Source organism: Condylura cristata, unplaced genomic scaffold, assembly GCF_000260355.1.
Source record: "Condylura cristata isolate star-nosed mole 26May11 unplaced genomic scaffold, ConCri1.0 scaffold00041, whole genome shotgun sequence".
NCBI lineage: Eukaryota > Metazoa > Chordata > Mammalia > Eulipotyphla > Talpidae > Condylura > Condylura cristata.
The window spans coordinates 6,320,864-6,336,253 of NW_004567142.1; the positions used below are offsets into that span (position 1 = coordinate 6,320,864).

At 51.5% G+C, this 15,390-nt stretch overlaps 1 protein-coding gene across 1 annotated transcript; it reads right to left on the reverse strand.

The window, feature by feature from the left end:
• Window positions 1–2,632: 2,632 nt before the first annotated feature.
• On the reverse strand, window positions 2,633–11,452 carry ZNF331 (zinc finger protein 331). Its single transcript, XM_004694072.2, has 4 exons — window positions 11,330–11,452; window positions 7,338–7,421; window positions 6,656–6,782; window positions 2,633–4,571 (listed from the first exon to the last, which is right to left on the reverse strand). Exons 2-4 carry the CDS (start codon window positions 7,344–7,346, stop codon window positions 3,304–3,306), a joined length of 1,404 nt encoding a protein of 467 aa, XP_004694129.1. The 5' UTR covers window positions 7,347–7,421; window positions 11,330–11,452; the 3' UTR covers window positions 2,633–3,303.
• Between the last annotated feature and the right edge of the window lie 3,938 nt (window positions 11,453–15,390).

Below are 15,390 nucleotides of genomic sequence, written 5' to 3' on the forward strand. Positions count from 1 at the left end.
TCCACCGCCAGGTGGCGCTGCCCGACGCGCGCGCCGCGACCTCCCTCGGGAGGCGGCGGCCTGCGACCCGCGAGGCCCTGGGGCCCCTCCTGCTGCCACCGCGGGCCGGCCGCACCCCCGCGAGCGAAGGCGCCATCTTTCCGAGCCGCTGCTGCTGGACGCTGAGGACGCCGCCGGAGGTAGGACGCCGCCGGAGGTAGGGCCCCGCCTGTGTCTCCTCCGGGTTTCCGTGGCGTCCCCAAGCCCTGCAGTGAGGGGCTGATTTGGGCCTCCGGGGTGTGATGACTGGTACACAAACCCTGGAGTTTGCTGCCCCCACAACTGTGTTAGCTGGTTCTGTGATCCGCTGCATTTCCCAAAATGGTGAAATACATCAATATGCCAGGTTGACCGACTTAAACCAGTTTTATTGTTTTTAGGAAGTATGCATTTATGCAAACAAGAGCTGGGGTGTTGGGGGTGAGAGGATTCACCAGAGACAGTGGGGAGCCTAAGAGGCAGGTCCACTGAAATCTACACTGAGGAGGCAGTGGGTGAGCCAGGGGTGGTCGGTGTGCCATGTGGGCCACTCAGCCATGTGGGTCACTCCGTGGCCAGGGATTGAACTCACTGCAGTGGTTATCAATAGCTTGATAGCGCTGAGATGAACTCCTGCGCCACCAGGAAGCAGAACAGGCAAACTGACTGAATCACACTGTGGGGAGCACCTGGCAGGTCAGGAAAGGTCTGCTACGCCATGTGGGTCACCTCCCTGGCTGGGGATCGAGCTCATGCTGCAGTGGGTGTGGATAGCCACATAGTGCTGTTCTTTAACCCACTGTGCCACCAGGGAGGGCCTCTAAAGATGTTTTTAATTGGGTGAAGTCACCATGTTCTCCCCAGCCTAACTTTCGTGTGGTGTGATTGTAGGTGTACAGAGTGATTATTTGATGCATGTAAGGAATACAATTTAGTGGTACTGAGGACATTCGCATGGTGTAAATACCACTTCAGTCTGGTTCCAGAACATTCTCATCAACTCAGAGGTAACGCTGTACTCAATATTCATTGTTCATTCCCACTTCTGGTAACCACCTGCTTACTTCTCGCCCAGCCCCTCCATCTCCACTTGGCAGAACAGTCTGGACTGATGTTGTCCACCCACCCCTATAATCTGAAGCAGCAGGGGGCTCGCTCCCTAGGTCACTGTTCTGCTACTACTGGCATCACTGCTAATACTGGGTCACTCCCTGGGACTGTCCTGCTGACCCTGGCATAGGATCCACAGGAGAGCAGTGTGCTAAGAAGTAACTCTTACTAGGAGGGTTCCTAGTGATGTAGGAAACTAGACCTGAAAGGCTCCAGTGCTGAACGGAGGCCTGGCACCCCTCCACTGCACCTCTCTCACCCCTCTTCCCCAGAAGGTTCAGATCTCTAACCTCATCCTAGCACTAAGGTGCAGATATAAGAACTAATTCATTTTCATTGAAATTCAATCCCCTCCAAGGTAAGGAAGTCCTACTGAAAACCAGTTCTGCACCCTTTGACGGCCTTTAGTGGACACTCCTTTGGGTTCTCCCCAATCAGTCTTACCTTGAGTCCAGGGTTGCCCACTGGATCTCTCCTAGCTGTTCTCCTGAGCACTCAAGTCCTCTGGTTTCAAAAGCAGCCTGCAGGCTCCTTTTCTTCCCAGGGCCTGAGCTCTGCCCATTCCCACCCCACACACATGCACCAGGTTTATTAGTCCCTCCTCCAGCTTTTCAAGTTCACTGCCATGGGGCCTAGTCCTCTCCCACCCATATTCTCAAACCCCCACCAGTAGTACTTTCCCCAACACAATCCGTTTCCTTCCAGGACAGACCGGTTCAGGAGCGCTCGATCCCATCAAGTCAAGCTGCACTCTCCAGAACCTGGACGATCAAGAGGTACTGACCCCCTTCCTGGGAGAAGCCCTCCCCCACCTTTTCTGAGCACCCTCTTCCTGCCCCTGCTGCAGGCCTTCAGGATGTGGCAGATGTTCAGTTGTGCTGGCCCAGTACCTTCCTGATCAGGACCTACTTTACTGTCTAACAGCAGTCAGCTCGTATGCACTGTTACAATCAGCCGTCCGGCGTCTACTGACATGCTGTAGTGGTTTCCTATTGCATTTCCTTGATGAGAAATGTCGAAGGCAATTCATGTATTACTGGCCCTCTGGTGATCCCTGGGAAGTGCTTGCTCAAGCCCCCCTGGCCTTTCCCTCTGAATTGGCTTTACAACTGACTTGAGCCTTTTTTTCTATGTGGATCCTGGGTCAGGTTATGTAAATATCTTTCCCCAGTCTGTTTCTTGCTTTTTCACTACTTCCATGGTATCATTTGGTAAAGAGAACTTTGGACTTTGATGGTTTCATTTTTTTTTTTTTTTAAAGATTTATTTGTGCATACAGAACTGGGGTACAGGCCAGAGGCTCAGGGGCGGTGAGAGGCTTCACCAGAGACAGTGGGGAACAGAACAGGCAGATCGACGAAGTACACTGCTGAGGGGAGCAGTGGGCCGGTCAGGAGAGGTCTGCCACACCATGTGGTCACCTCCGGGGCAGGCGGGGATCGAACTCATGTGGAAGCGGCTTTAGATTCTCAGTGCTGTGCTTTAACCCGCTGCGCCACCAGGGAGGGCCTGATGGTTTCATTTTTTAATTGTTAATTGTGTTTTAAGCCTTCTGTGTACTAAGAAATTCTGACAGTAATTGACACTTTTTTTAGAAGTCTGACGGGTGGGGGAGGGGTTCTTGTAATAATCCATCCAAAGCAACACTCATGGTAATGATAAAAACAACAGCTAGTATTTATTGAACTTACACAGTATTCCAGATACACTCTCAGGGAGTTTACATGTACCAGACCCAGTCACCACCACAGCAGCTCTAGGTAGGTGTGATAATCCCACTTCACAAATGCACAGGGGCAGCAGGTGACAGTCCCAGTGTCTCATAAGGAGGAAGGAGGTGGGATGCTGATGGTGATGGGTAGGGTCGGTACCGTGATGAAGGCTTTCCTGCATTACATTACATTACCACAATATTCTCTAGAGTGCATCTGAAATGCGACAGGGATTCAATGACAAGGGAAGGCTTTTATGTACTCATCAAACTAACCTGTCCAGTGGAAAACTTCTACGCCGAGGATGTGATCACTACAAAAAAGTGATTTCTCCACTCTCCCCAGTTTGTCTGCAGCCTGACTGTTCTGATAGCCATCAGCCAGTGACTGTGAAGGCTCTGTCTGTTAAATTATGACATGACTCTTCTTTCTGTTGTATGGAGACTTCCACAGACTTATCACATTATATAGGTGCTTCGACTGTGTGCATTTTCTGATGGTCTCTGTGATGCTTTACAGGATCACAGGGCTTTCCACCTTCCTTACATTCAAGAGGCTTCTCACCCATATGAATTTTCTGATGCTGTGTAAGCTGATGGCCGTGACTGAAGGCCTTTCCACATTCTTTACATTTATAGGGTTTCACCCCTGTGTGAATCCTCTCATGCTTAACAAGGCTTGACCCATAAATAAAGGCCTTTCCACATGCAGTACATTTATAAGGCGTCTCACCAGTGTGAATTCTCTCGTGCTGAGTGAGGTGATAGCCGCAATTAAAGGCCTTCCCGCACTCTGTACATTTATATGGCTTCTCACCTGTATGAATCCTCTCATGTTTGACAAGGCTTGAACCCCAACGAAAGGCCTTCCCGCATTCCTTACATTCATGAGGCTTCTCACCAGTGTGAATCTTCTGATGCTGAGTAAGGTAATTGACGCGAGTAAAGGCCTTCCCACATTCTTGACATTCATAGGGCTTCTCTCCAGTGTGAACTCTCTTATGTTGAACGAGGCTTGAGCCACAAATGAAGGCCTTTCCACAGTCTTTACATTCGTAGGGTTTCTCACCACTATGGATTCGCTTGTGTTGAATTAATTTATACACACGGCTGAAGGTCTTCCCACAGTCTTTACATTCATAGTCTTTCTCGCCAGTGTGAAATCGCTGATGCTGAGTGAGCTCGTCGCCACGTCTAAAGGCTTTCCCACAGTCTTTGCATTCATAGGGCTTCTCACCCGTATGGATTCTCCTATGAATGACGAGGCTTGAGCCCCACCGGAAGGCTTTCCCACAGTCCTTACATTCATAAGGTTTCTCACCAGTATGAATTTTCTGATGCTGAGTAAGCTGATTACCCCAACGGAAGGCTTTTTTACATTCTTTACATTCATAGGGTTTCTCACCAGTGTGAATTTTCTGGTGCTGGGTAAGTTGATAGCTACGACTAAAGGCCTTCCCGCACTCCTTGCATTCATAGGCATTCTCCCTGCTGTGTCTCTGGTGTGGCCTAGCAGATGTGCTTCCCCTGTGAGTGGGCTTTTTCCCACAGCTGAGTATCACTTGATTGAAATATCCCTCTCGAGGGCCCTGTGGTCCTTCACACTCACCTTCACATGTCCAGCCAAAGGCAGGGGCTTTCCTTTTTCCATTTGAGTTCCGTTTGGGAACTTTTCTTTCACAGATGCTCCTTTCTGTAGATGAATTCTTGGCCTCATATGGGGACTCCAAATCTGGAAGAAAATGAACATTTTTGTTTCCCCTTAAGGAAGACAAGCTAAGCAAGAAAACCCAAATCTGACCACAAACAGAACACTTCTGGGAGAAACAACTCTAGCAGACTGCATCTGTGTCATCCGGGGCTCATGTTCAAATGCAGATTCCACGGTGCTGTGCGATGCTGGTGAGGAAATATGGAGATGCTCCTAGCACCAAACGAGGAGGGCTCTGTCTGACCCTACTGCGTCCTGCAGCTGACACAGGTCAGCAGCAGAAAGTGGGAAAATCTCAGAAATGGAGATGGAGAAGATACTGTGATGACACCCCTGGAAATCCAAGAAAACCAAGTACACGATTGTAAAAATAAAGATGCATTGATACTAGCGTTCTGGAAATAACATGCATATACATATGTAAAAGTAACAACTGAAAATAATTCAGGATAAAAGACCCAGCACTCAAAATCACTCAGAAAGACAACATGGAAGATTAAGCTTTATAGGAAATGAGAGACAACTCTGAGAAAATGTTTAGAAAAATCTGAACACCGGTTAGAATGCCAGCTGGAGAATGCACATCATCAGTTGTTTAGCTGTTTGAATTCATAATGATACTAAAACATGGAACATGACCAACTTTGGAGCATGTGAGGAAAGCAGCTCTGCTTTGCAGTTTTCTCTAATATGTGACTAGTAGTTTTTTCTTTAAATAACAGCGCCAGGGTGGTGATGTGGCTAGCGAGACTGGCCCTCACTCTCTGCACTGAGGCTTTTCTCTTCACAACTACCAACATTCTTACCCTTGTTCCCACAAGACAATCACACCTGGCTTAGCAATGAAGGGAACTGCTTCCAAACAAGAAGCAGCACACGACAGCTAACCGCACAGTTTTTGACCAAGCTCGAGTCAGATATCTAACAACCTAAAAGACAAGATTACCAAGACTTCCAAAGGAAAGGATTAAAGAGTAAAAAGGCAGGTCCGAATAGGCAGAGGACAAGTCTTATTTTAAACTTCTGAAGGCAGGGCCTCCTTGGCGGCGCAGGGCTGGGTCTCAGCACTGGGAAACCGTCCACAGCCCCTGCAGCGCGAGTTCAATCCCCGGCCAGAGAGTGACCCACGGTGCAGCAGACCCCTCCTGTCTCCCACTGCTCCCCTCGAGTATTTCAGTGGATCCGCCTGTTCTGCTCCCCACCCTGTCTCTGGTAAATTATCTAACCCCAATACCTCTGGCCTATACTCCTGTTCCTGTATGCATAAATAAAAATAAATCTTTAAAAAAAAAAGCTTCTGGAGCCAAGCTCCCTGGCAGCAAGCAAGCAGAGCGTGGTAGGTGAGAGGATGGATTCTGTGACCGCAATTCTTGGGTTCAGTTCTCACTGCTGCTGCTTCTGTTACACCTAGTCATCTATAGCTAGGAATAACAACAGTGCCCGCCTCGCGAACGTGGAGGAGTGAAAAGAAATGCATCTATATGGACTCATCCACACAGCGCTTACACCAGCTCCCACTGCAGAGGAAGCACTGTTTCAGTCATTAATATTGTGCTAACAGAAAAATAGGGAGTTTCCTGAGGTGTATACTTGACAGTGACATTCAGCCTCATACTGAAAGCTGGCGGAGCATGATTCACTTTAGGTGAGTGAGCACAAACTGGCATATGCTCAGTTTGCTTTTACGTAGCGTTTGTCTGTCCAGTCAGCCTCAACACCACCCAGAGACTGACTTACCAGAGAGAAATGCATTCACTCTTGGGCCATGTTCCCTGAAGATTAGGGTCTTCAGGTGCTATAGTCACCAACAGCAGTGTAGGTGTAAGTGTAATCACGCAGGAACCTTTTTCTGAAGATGGTGGTGAAACAAATATCCGCGAATTGGAATTCCTCCTTTGGTCATTAAGGAGGGGAGGTCATTAGAGGAGAGACCAAAGGTTACTAGTGGGTGAGAAGAGGGAGGTACCTCTAGCCCACTGCCAACTCAACAAAACATTCCTTGGGGACAGGAAGAAGAAATTCACCTAGTTTCCTGAGAGAGTGTCCTGGACTTCACAGGGGAGGGAGCTGGCGTTCCAGGGAGCTGTTTGGAGCAGGCAACTCACCCAGTGAGACCAAGTTACTGTAGTTCTCCAGCATCACATCCCAGTATAGGTCCCTCTGCGCAGAGTCCAGACATGCCCACTCCTCCTGAGAGAAGTCGATGGCCACGTCCGAGAAGGTCACCAGACCCTGAGGACACACACCCACACGATGCTGACTAAGAGACAGATTCAAGGTGAAGGACAAGAGAGGGGTGACTCTCGGATCGGGGACGTGGCACATGGGGCAGTGAGGCTGTGCGGGGCCTGGAACAAGGCCGCCCCCGCCCCTCCCCTCCGTGGGATCTGCCACTAAGCAGTCAAAGGGTGAACAAGCCAGTTTTGCTTCCCAGTGATGGGTCTGCCATGCACCTGCCCCATAAACTCAGCCATGTGGGCTCTGTGTCCCTTTAAGGAAACGGGACACCTAGAAGTACGGAGTTAACAGCTTCACTGGACAGCAAGCTTCCGGAAAATTCACTTTAAAAATGGGCAATAAGCAGGGCCCCTGCCCTCCTGAGACTGGCAGGCATTTCTCTTCACAAACCTCCCTCTGCAAAGCGAGAGCAGCGGCTTTCTGCCCCCTTGAGTGTGCCAGGTCTCCTTCCCTTTTCCTAGTAATCCTGCCCTTTTAAAATGTAAAAAAAAATCCAACAGGATCTACATTTTAGATCTACTTTTCAAGCAAAGAGAAATTTATACTTACATGAGCCATAGTTTCACATTCAAGAATTGATCAGGCTTTTTGGGGTCCCCTTCACTGAAGAGACAAAATCCAGAGGACCCAGAGCTAGGGAAGGAAAAGCAGCATTAAAGTGGGTGACTCGAGGGTCTGAAAGTACGACCTTCTTTCCCTTCCATCTTTACTTCCAAAGGACCTCGGGCTCCCTACAACATGCACGTACAAATAAGACACACCCAAGGAACACCAAGAGGATTATGGGGGAAAACACAAGATCACGCTGTCATCCCAGGAAACCTAATTGTGCAGAGCTAACCAGAGGGGCTTTATTTTTTGCCTTGACGTTTTTTGCCTCAGCAGGCCAGCTCCCTCTTGAGGGTATGTACTGAAGAATTTGGCCTTGACCAAAGAGAGGTCTAACCTCTGCCCTCGGCCTCCAAGAGGCAATCTGCATCATACCTACCATGACTGTCTTGTTGGGCGCAGGAAATGGCCACACTCAGGTGACTCCAGGCATGCAGCTGCCCTTGAGACCAGTAACCTCAGGCAGTGAGTCAGTCAAGCCCACATCTTGAAGCCCCAGTGAAAACCGCACAGGGAGGCGCTGCGGAGCCTCCCTGGTGGCCAACCCCAACATCAAGGGAAGGCTGGGTTCCCCTCCCCAGCAGGCTCTGGCAGTCCCCTGCTGCATTCGGTTCCTTGTCAGGTCCTTTCTGTCCTAAATCACAACCTGGCAGGACAGTTCCCTGCGGGGCCTGTGGGTCCTTCCTCTTAAACCTGAGGGTGGTTTGGAGAAACTAGCGAACTTTGCAGTTGGTGTCAGAATCGCAACCTGGACCTGAACTGGGTGTTCAGTGTGCCCTGGGCACCGCCTGCTCCTCCAGCCACCCCACCCATGGAGACGTGTCTGCACCTGCCAAGCAGACTTCTGGCGGCCGAAGCCCGGGCCACGTGGGCTGAGACAGGGCGAGGGGCAGGGTGGAGCAGGACTGTGGGGGCAGCTGTCAGCACCCAGTCCAAGCGTGTGGCGTGTCAGTGAGAAAGCAGCGAGTGGTTATAATGCTAAGCTGGAAGAGATACTTAAAGTCAGGAAAAAATATTTCGGGGGCCCTCCCTGGTGGCGCAGCGGGTTAGAGCACAGCACTGAGAATCTGAAGCCCTTCCGCATGGGTTCGATTCCCGCCTGCCCCGGAGGTGACCACATGGCGCGGCAGACCTCTCCTGACCCGCCCGCTGCTCCCCTCAGCAGTGTACTTCGTCGATCTGCCTGTCCTGCTCCCCGCTCTGTCTCTGGTGAATCCTCTCACCCTCCGCGTCTCTGGCCTGTACCCCAGTTCTGTATGCACAAATAAATAAATCTTTAAAAAAAAAAAATATTTCGGACCTGCTGTAGAAAAAGTCAGGCCACTGAACCGAGATACAATAACACATTTATAAAATTCTTATGTAAATGTCGGTCCGTAAAATGCGCACATGCTCTTGTGCGCTTATGAGCAGGGAAACGCAGAAAAACAAACCACAAGCTATCGACTGAAAGAAATAACAGAAACAGAGAAACCTAAGGATGCTCTGTGCAGGGGGCTAGCAGGGTGGGCCAGCCTGAAGCTGCTGTCCTGAGGGCAGCTTGCCAGATGGGCCCTCGGCTGGACTCCCGAGTGTCCCCACTGTCCCCCAGCTGGGAAGCGTGGCTCAGAGTTCTGGACCTTCGTACAGTGTGGCTTTTGCTGAGCACCTGCCTCCTCTGGCCCGGTGGGTCTGCAAGACACTGGTGTACAGAGAGCCTGCGCCCTGGCTCGGGAGCATCCCTGCTAGACCACGCGTGGTCCTCCACGTGGCTGCCACGGCTGCTGCAGCGGTCAGGAGCCCGCCCACTGGAAGACGGGGAACAAGACCTCCCAGGCTGGCCTGCCTCAACTGTGGGGAGATGACCTACACAGAGCGCAGTACTCTGCAACAGCACAAGTAATTATTCAAGATGAACAGTATCACACACCCTTTAATCCATTTTGATAGAAGAAATGCCAGTCTCTTTCCTTTTCTTATGCTAAACGGATGCATCTCAAACCTGCTGTCTAGGTAATGCTAGTTGAAAACTTTCAGAGTCTATTAAAAATGAAATTCATTTCAATTAACAATACTAGTAAAAAAAAAAGATTCTAATACACCTAAGGAGGAAATGTTCCTTCCCTACCAGCAACAAAAGGAACAGACAAGATACTATAACACAATCCAGAGCCGAGAATCACTTAAGAACATTAGCAAAAGGCTGAATCTCTTCAGTGTGATGGGGGAGGTTTATGCGAACATTTGCAACTACGGCCACCTTATACTTGCTCTATAGATCTCTTATTTTATAGTCCTCACTTGTAATATGCCAGGGACCACTGTAATGGCCTGTGAGAGAAATACCAAACCCTAGACAGCCTCACTGGGAAAGGATGTCCTTCTTAATCACTTGTTGCCATGGGATTAGTTTCAAGTGATAAAGCTCTCATCCTACAGGTGAGAGATTTTTTTTCAAAGCAAAATGCATTCCTGGAGAGCCTCTCTCCTGGCACAAGCACGAGGGTATAATGACTGAATCTCCTCTGTAAACTGAGATCCGGAAAATCTCTGGCTCATTCACACGATTAGGATTTAATGCTCAAAACCACATACACACTTGCTTAGGAAAGGGCAAGAGTGAAACATACCAAACTTCAACAGTAATTTATCTTTGGATGGTACATTTATGGATAATTTCCAGTTTCTTTATGAGCTACTTAGGGGATTGGTTCTCTTTTTCTTTTTTCCTTTGCATTGATTTTAAGAAGGATGACAACTCTTCCTTCTTCAGATGTTTTTTCTGGAGGACAGCTGGCATGGGGGGAAGAAGACAGGGGTATTCTAGGGGTATTCTGAAGCACAGCTTACATTAGAAAACAACCTGAAAGCTAGCCACTTCAGTGCGCGTTCCATCCTCGCCAGGGGTCTGACCCATGTGGCACAGACCTCTCTTCTCTGCTCACTGCTCCCCTCAGCAGTGGACTTCGTCAGTCTGCCAGTTCTGCGCCCCACTCTGTCTCTGGTGAATCCTCTCACCACCCCTGCACCTCTGGCCTGTCCCCCAGTTCTGTATGCGCAAATAAAGAAAACTTTAAAACACCCTCCAAGTTCACACCTGTCACCTGTCCCCAAGTCAATCCAAAACCATAAGGAAATAAGAGTGCACTAGGATCTCATTATTAGGGGCTCTTCTAATTGGGGTTCTGCTTTAGCTTTTCTCTAGCCCATCTTACGTCTCTGGTGAATGCTCTTACTCCCCAGTTCCTCTATGCCTAAATAAAGGAACCTTAAAGAAATAAGAAAGATTCTATCTGTATTGTCGTTAATTTTCATGACAGAGTCCAGGAGCCCCCGCGGAGAACCAGGCACCACGAGGCTGGAAGGGGAAGGCAGAGAAGCAGCGGACATCAGAGCTACAGGTGACACTGCCGCACACACCCAGGCACACGGAAGGTCGCACCCAGACCTGCCCCGCCCTGTGACACCTGGTCGGACAGTGCCCGGCTCTGCCAACCCTGGGGACGGCAAGCACTCCCAGCCGCAGTCACATCCGGGCACCGCCACCCCTCCTCGCCCCGACCCGCGCAGGTAACTCACACCGGCCACAGCGGCTGAGGCACGGACCCTCGCATCCCCCGACAGACGTGCACACGCTCGCGTGTCAGTGGGGACACGGTCGCCGGCGACATGCACTCACGAGCAAGTGCGTCACCGTCCCCCATGACGCCCCCACACGCACCTCAGCCCCGCGACGCGGCCCGGCCCCGCCATTCCCGCGGACACACGACGCGCAAGTGCGTCACAGCCCTTCCCGACCCCGCGAGCTCCGATCGCCTCCTCTCCCGCCCGCCAGCCGCTCGGCAGCCACAGGCCAAGGCTCCTTCGCGGGCCTCCGCGCCCCGGGCACCCTCCTTACTCGCGGTCTCCCGCCGCACCCCGCGCAGGTCCCTCCTGGGATGCGACCAACTCACCGCTGCGACCCAGCCACCTCCAGGGCGTCGGGAGAGGGCGCGAGGCTGAGGTTTCTCGCGGCGACGTCCAGGGGAAGCAGAACCCACAAACACTTGGCGCTGGCAGCGCGTCTGCCCGCAGGCACTCCGGGGCGCTCGTCGGGGGCGGGGCCGCGGGGACCTCTGGGAAATGTAGTTCAGAAACCTGGGGCTGCGCGGAGCTGGACGCGCGCGGTTCGCCCCCCCGCTGCGGCTCTGCTCCGTCGCTGCTGCGGTGCCGCAGAGACTTCTGGGAGATGTAGTTTCCACGGCGGGGCTCCTCCGAGCTGCGAACGCAGCCTTTGCAGAGCACCCCCTCCCGCCCCCGAAGAAGAGGCGCCCGGACTGGGAAAGCATGTTTCAGGGTCGCAGAAACTAGCCTGCAAATGCTGGGAACGCTGCCGGCTGTACAGATTTCTCTTAGCATGAAATTCAGGCCACTGCCCAGGACTGCGCCAGACTCCTGGGAAATGTAGTTCAGAGTCATGGAATGTAAACCGTTACCTCAAAAATAATTCAATTTTTAAAAATAAAGAAAAGTGATACCTTTTAAAACATTATTGAAAAAAATTGGCTTATAACGTTATCTAAATTTCAGGTGCGCATTGTATTTCAATATCTGCATATGCCACATCTCTAGCAAAAGTCTAGTTCCTGTCTACTTAACATCTTAATTATAGGATGTTTGGGGGATTAAAAATAAAATAAAATTATATGTGTATCTAAAAATATAAAATAAAGTTTGGCCAGAAATGTGTAGTAAGCAAATCTGAACCCAGAGATTCTCTTTCACACATATATTCCCCAAACATAATGGTTGGATTAATCTGAAACTAATAGAAGTAAAACAAATTCTCCTAATCACTCATTTACCAAGATCTTTTCCCCTTCAGCAGAAATATATGCTGTACCTGAGTTTCAGGCAAGTCTCTGAAGATCAGTCAACTCTTCAGATCTGATGTTTATGCTTACGGATAAAGGCAGCACCGAGAAATTACCCTCTCAACGTCCGAGCTCACTGAGAAGTTAGGAATGCAGGGAGGGCCCCTGCAGCGCCAGACCCAGGAGGGCCTGTGAAGTCATCATGTGCCACTGTCCAGAAAGCAAGAAGAGATCAGAAAGGAACTACTGGAAGACTGGTCATTGCGATGAACAGAGGGGGGGATGTATTTGATTAGATTTGGAACCCCCAGAGTGCTCACTTCAGAGAAAAGGGGAGGTTTCCCTGAGAACACCAGCCAAATGCACAGTCACATCGAATCTATGGGTGAGGGCCTGTCGCTATGCCAGTACGAACATACAGTGCAGTTAGAAGCAGAAGGGGGAAGTAATGACCCTCTTGGCAGTGCAGGGGAGAGGTCCTTCATTGGTGGGATGGGTCCTGGAGTCCCAGGAATCTCTGGAAGGGGGAGAGGGAGGAAAGGGGGAAGACAAACAGTGTGGAGCAACCCTTTGGGTGAGAGGCCCCAGGGAAGGCTTCGGGACCCAGGCTGGAGTCCATAAGCATCTCAATTTTGGTACCTGTATTTCTTTACCACTTTATAAAGGCATCTTTTCGGAGCACCCGTTCATTTTTATTTAGATGTGGCCCCAGGAAACCAGGCTTTACCCTTGCCTTTCACACAGCTGTGAATAGCTTGGTAAACAAGTGGTTGATAACCTGCAGTTGCTCCGAATTTTCCATCAGTGAAGGACACTGTAGTATGAATGCATACAGTAAGTCCATCACCCAGCATCGCTGCAGCATCACACGTCAGCTCTGTGACTTAAATGGAGCAGCAGGGGAAGAAAAGCGGAGCGGGAGCCAGAGCTTGCCCTGGAAAAGTAAGAGCAGCAGAATGCTCAGGGCCCGCTTGACTGAGTCTCCGTTCTTTGGGTCATGTCTGACTCGTGAAGCCTCACCTTGGATCACAGGGAGGCCACTCACCTCTATTTTGTGACTTCTAAGTTGTGTGATGTGTGCACAAAATGCCAAGGCAAACATGTTTTAGGACTGGTAATTGGGTTTTGCAAGTCAGCCCAGTGGTTTGCACTACTGATTACAGGCATCACGTTCTCCCTGTTGCCGAACTGCAGCTTCTTGAGTCGATAAGTAGGACAGGCATTTGGCGAGACGCAGTTTCCTGATGACCCAGTTGTGTGATGTGCCCGGTCAGTCTAATAATCCTGTCCCTTTGCGTGCTTGAAGTTGCTGGTGCCTGACTGAGGCTCGGGAGCTACTGGCAGACCTGCTGGGCCTTGCACGGCTGCACAGGTGGGAGCTTCCCCACACCCCACTGCTGTCCACTGGGGTCCTGCTTGTACCACTATCTGATGACCGTCTGGCCCCTTCCCAACCCTCAAGTGTCCACCCCCAGCATTCCCAATTCTCCCCCTTGAGGGCTGGTTCGCCCCAGTAATCAGGAAAAGATGGAGTCTCCTGAGACCTCTCTCTACATAGTCACTGGCTGCTCATGGTTTCCCATCACTGGCACCTGGGCAGCGCTTTTCAGACTGTTCTTAGCCCCCAGGGTCATCACCTGAGAGCTGTGTGGGGAAAGGCAGTGAGGTCACAGCATCACCAACCACCCTCCCACGTGCACATCACCTGTTAGAAAATTCCACTGAGCCCAGAGTCCTGACAGCAGGAAGGAACTGGGGGGGCTACTTTACACTTCATTCTGAGGGGCAGTTGTTCTGAGGGGAGGCTTTGGGGGAGACTGGGTGCTAATGTCTCAAAAAGTTTTCTTCTGGGCAGAAACGGGCCGGAGCTAAAGCCCCACTGAAGGGACCGGCTGAGTCTGGAGACCGATGATGGCCCTAGACTTTATTTCAGCCTGAACTGCTTCCAGGGTGATTTGTGGCAATCTATGTGCACGGTGGATATTTGTTTTCATCTAGGCGGCAATGAAGTACCTCTGATTCTACAATGAAACTGTCGCATAGAAAGCGCATAGTGCCATCCTTCGGAAATGGAAAGCTACTAACAAAGCTTTAGTGAGACCGTAGAGAAATTAATCATGTTGCTAGTGGGGAAGTAAAAAGTACATTCAGTGAGGAAAACTGTGGGGTTTTACTTATAAATGTGTCAATTGCCCACCCTTTCCACAAAGGTAAATGAACACACAGCGATGAAAACTGGGGAAGGCCTTGCTCCTTCCTTCCTGAATCCTCCCTCCCCCTGGAACCTCCCTACTGTGGGAAAAAACCTTTTCTACATGGATGCAGGGGAGTAAGAAGCAGAGGGAGGCCCCTCCACACACCCCGGGCTGCGAGGGCCAGCCGTGCCAGCCATGCCAGTCCTGGGGCAGGACCCCCATCTCAGTGGGCACAGCCCGCCCCAGGGCCCATGTGCGCACCGGAGCAGGCGCCTTGACTCCTGGCGAGCGTGTGGCCTGGTTCTGCACCGAGACTCCCTGGCTGTGACTAGACCCCACCCCTGGCCTGCACACTCTAAGTGTCAGCAAAGCCCCGGACCCTAGGGTGGTAGGGGCGGTCACCCTGGGGAACTACAGGAGGTTCACTGGTGCTGAAACAGAAGGGGCTGGGGCAGGGGTCCCTTCAGCTTTCTACCGTGGGGGTCCACTGGGCAGGGGCCTGGGTGTCATGTTAGCCTTAAAAGGATCTCCTGGGAGAGGCTAAGAGTGGACTCTCAACCTGCAGGGGTACCATGTGAGTGGGGACTGGGCGTAGGTGCCCTCAGGCCGGGCTGGTTTGGACTGAGCTTACCCGGTCAGGATTCAGGTTCAGAGGCCTCTGAGCTGAGGCTGTGTGTCTGGGCTCCGGTGAGTGAGAGCCAAGCGCAGGCTGCAGTCCCTAGAGGGGCAGGGTCAGATGGGGCGCCCACCCCCCACCTGCAGCAGTGTGTGGACCCAGGAAAACCACCCCCTGACTCCTCAGCGGCCTTCGGCTTACAGGGCCCCTCAGGCCGTTGTTCCGCCGCTTCCAGAACCTTCCACTCGGCCGCGCAGGGGCGGGCGGCGCCACAGGTGGGGCTGCGTGGCGCTGAGGGCGCGCACGTGGGCGTCCCTGTAAGAGCCGGAGCGGCGGGAGCCGCCGCCGCC

Bases quoted from the DNA above. Each gene is read 5' to 3' on its own strand.
- ZNF331 (XM_004694072.2), bottom strand. The intron at 4,572-6,655 runs GTGAGTTGCCTG...ATTTTCTTCCAG, and splicing joins CAGTAACTTGGTCTCACTGG to ATTTGGAGTCCCCATATGAG.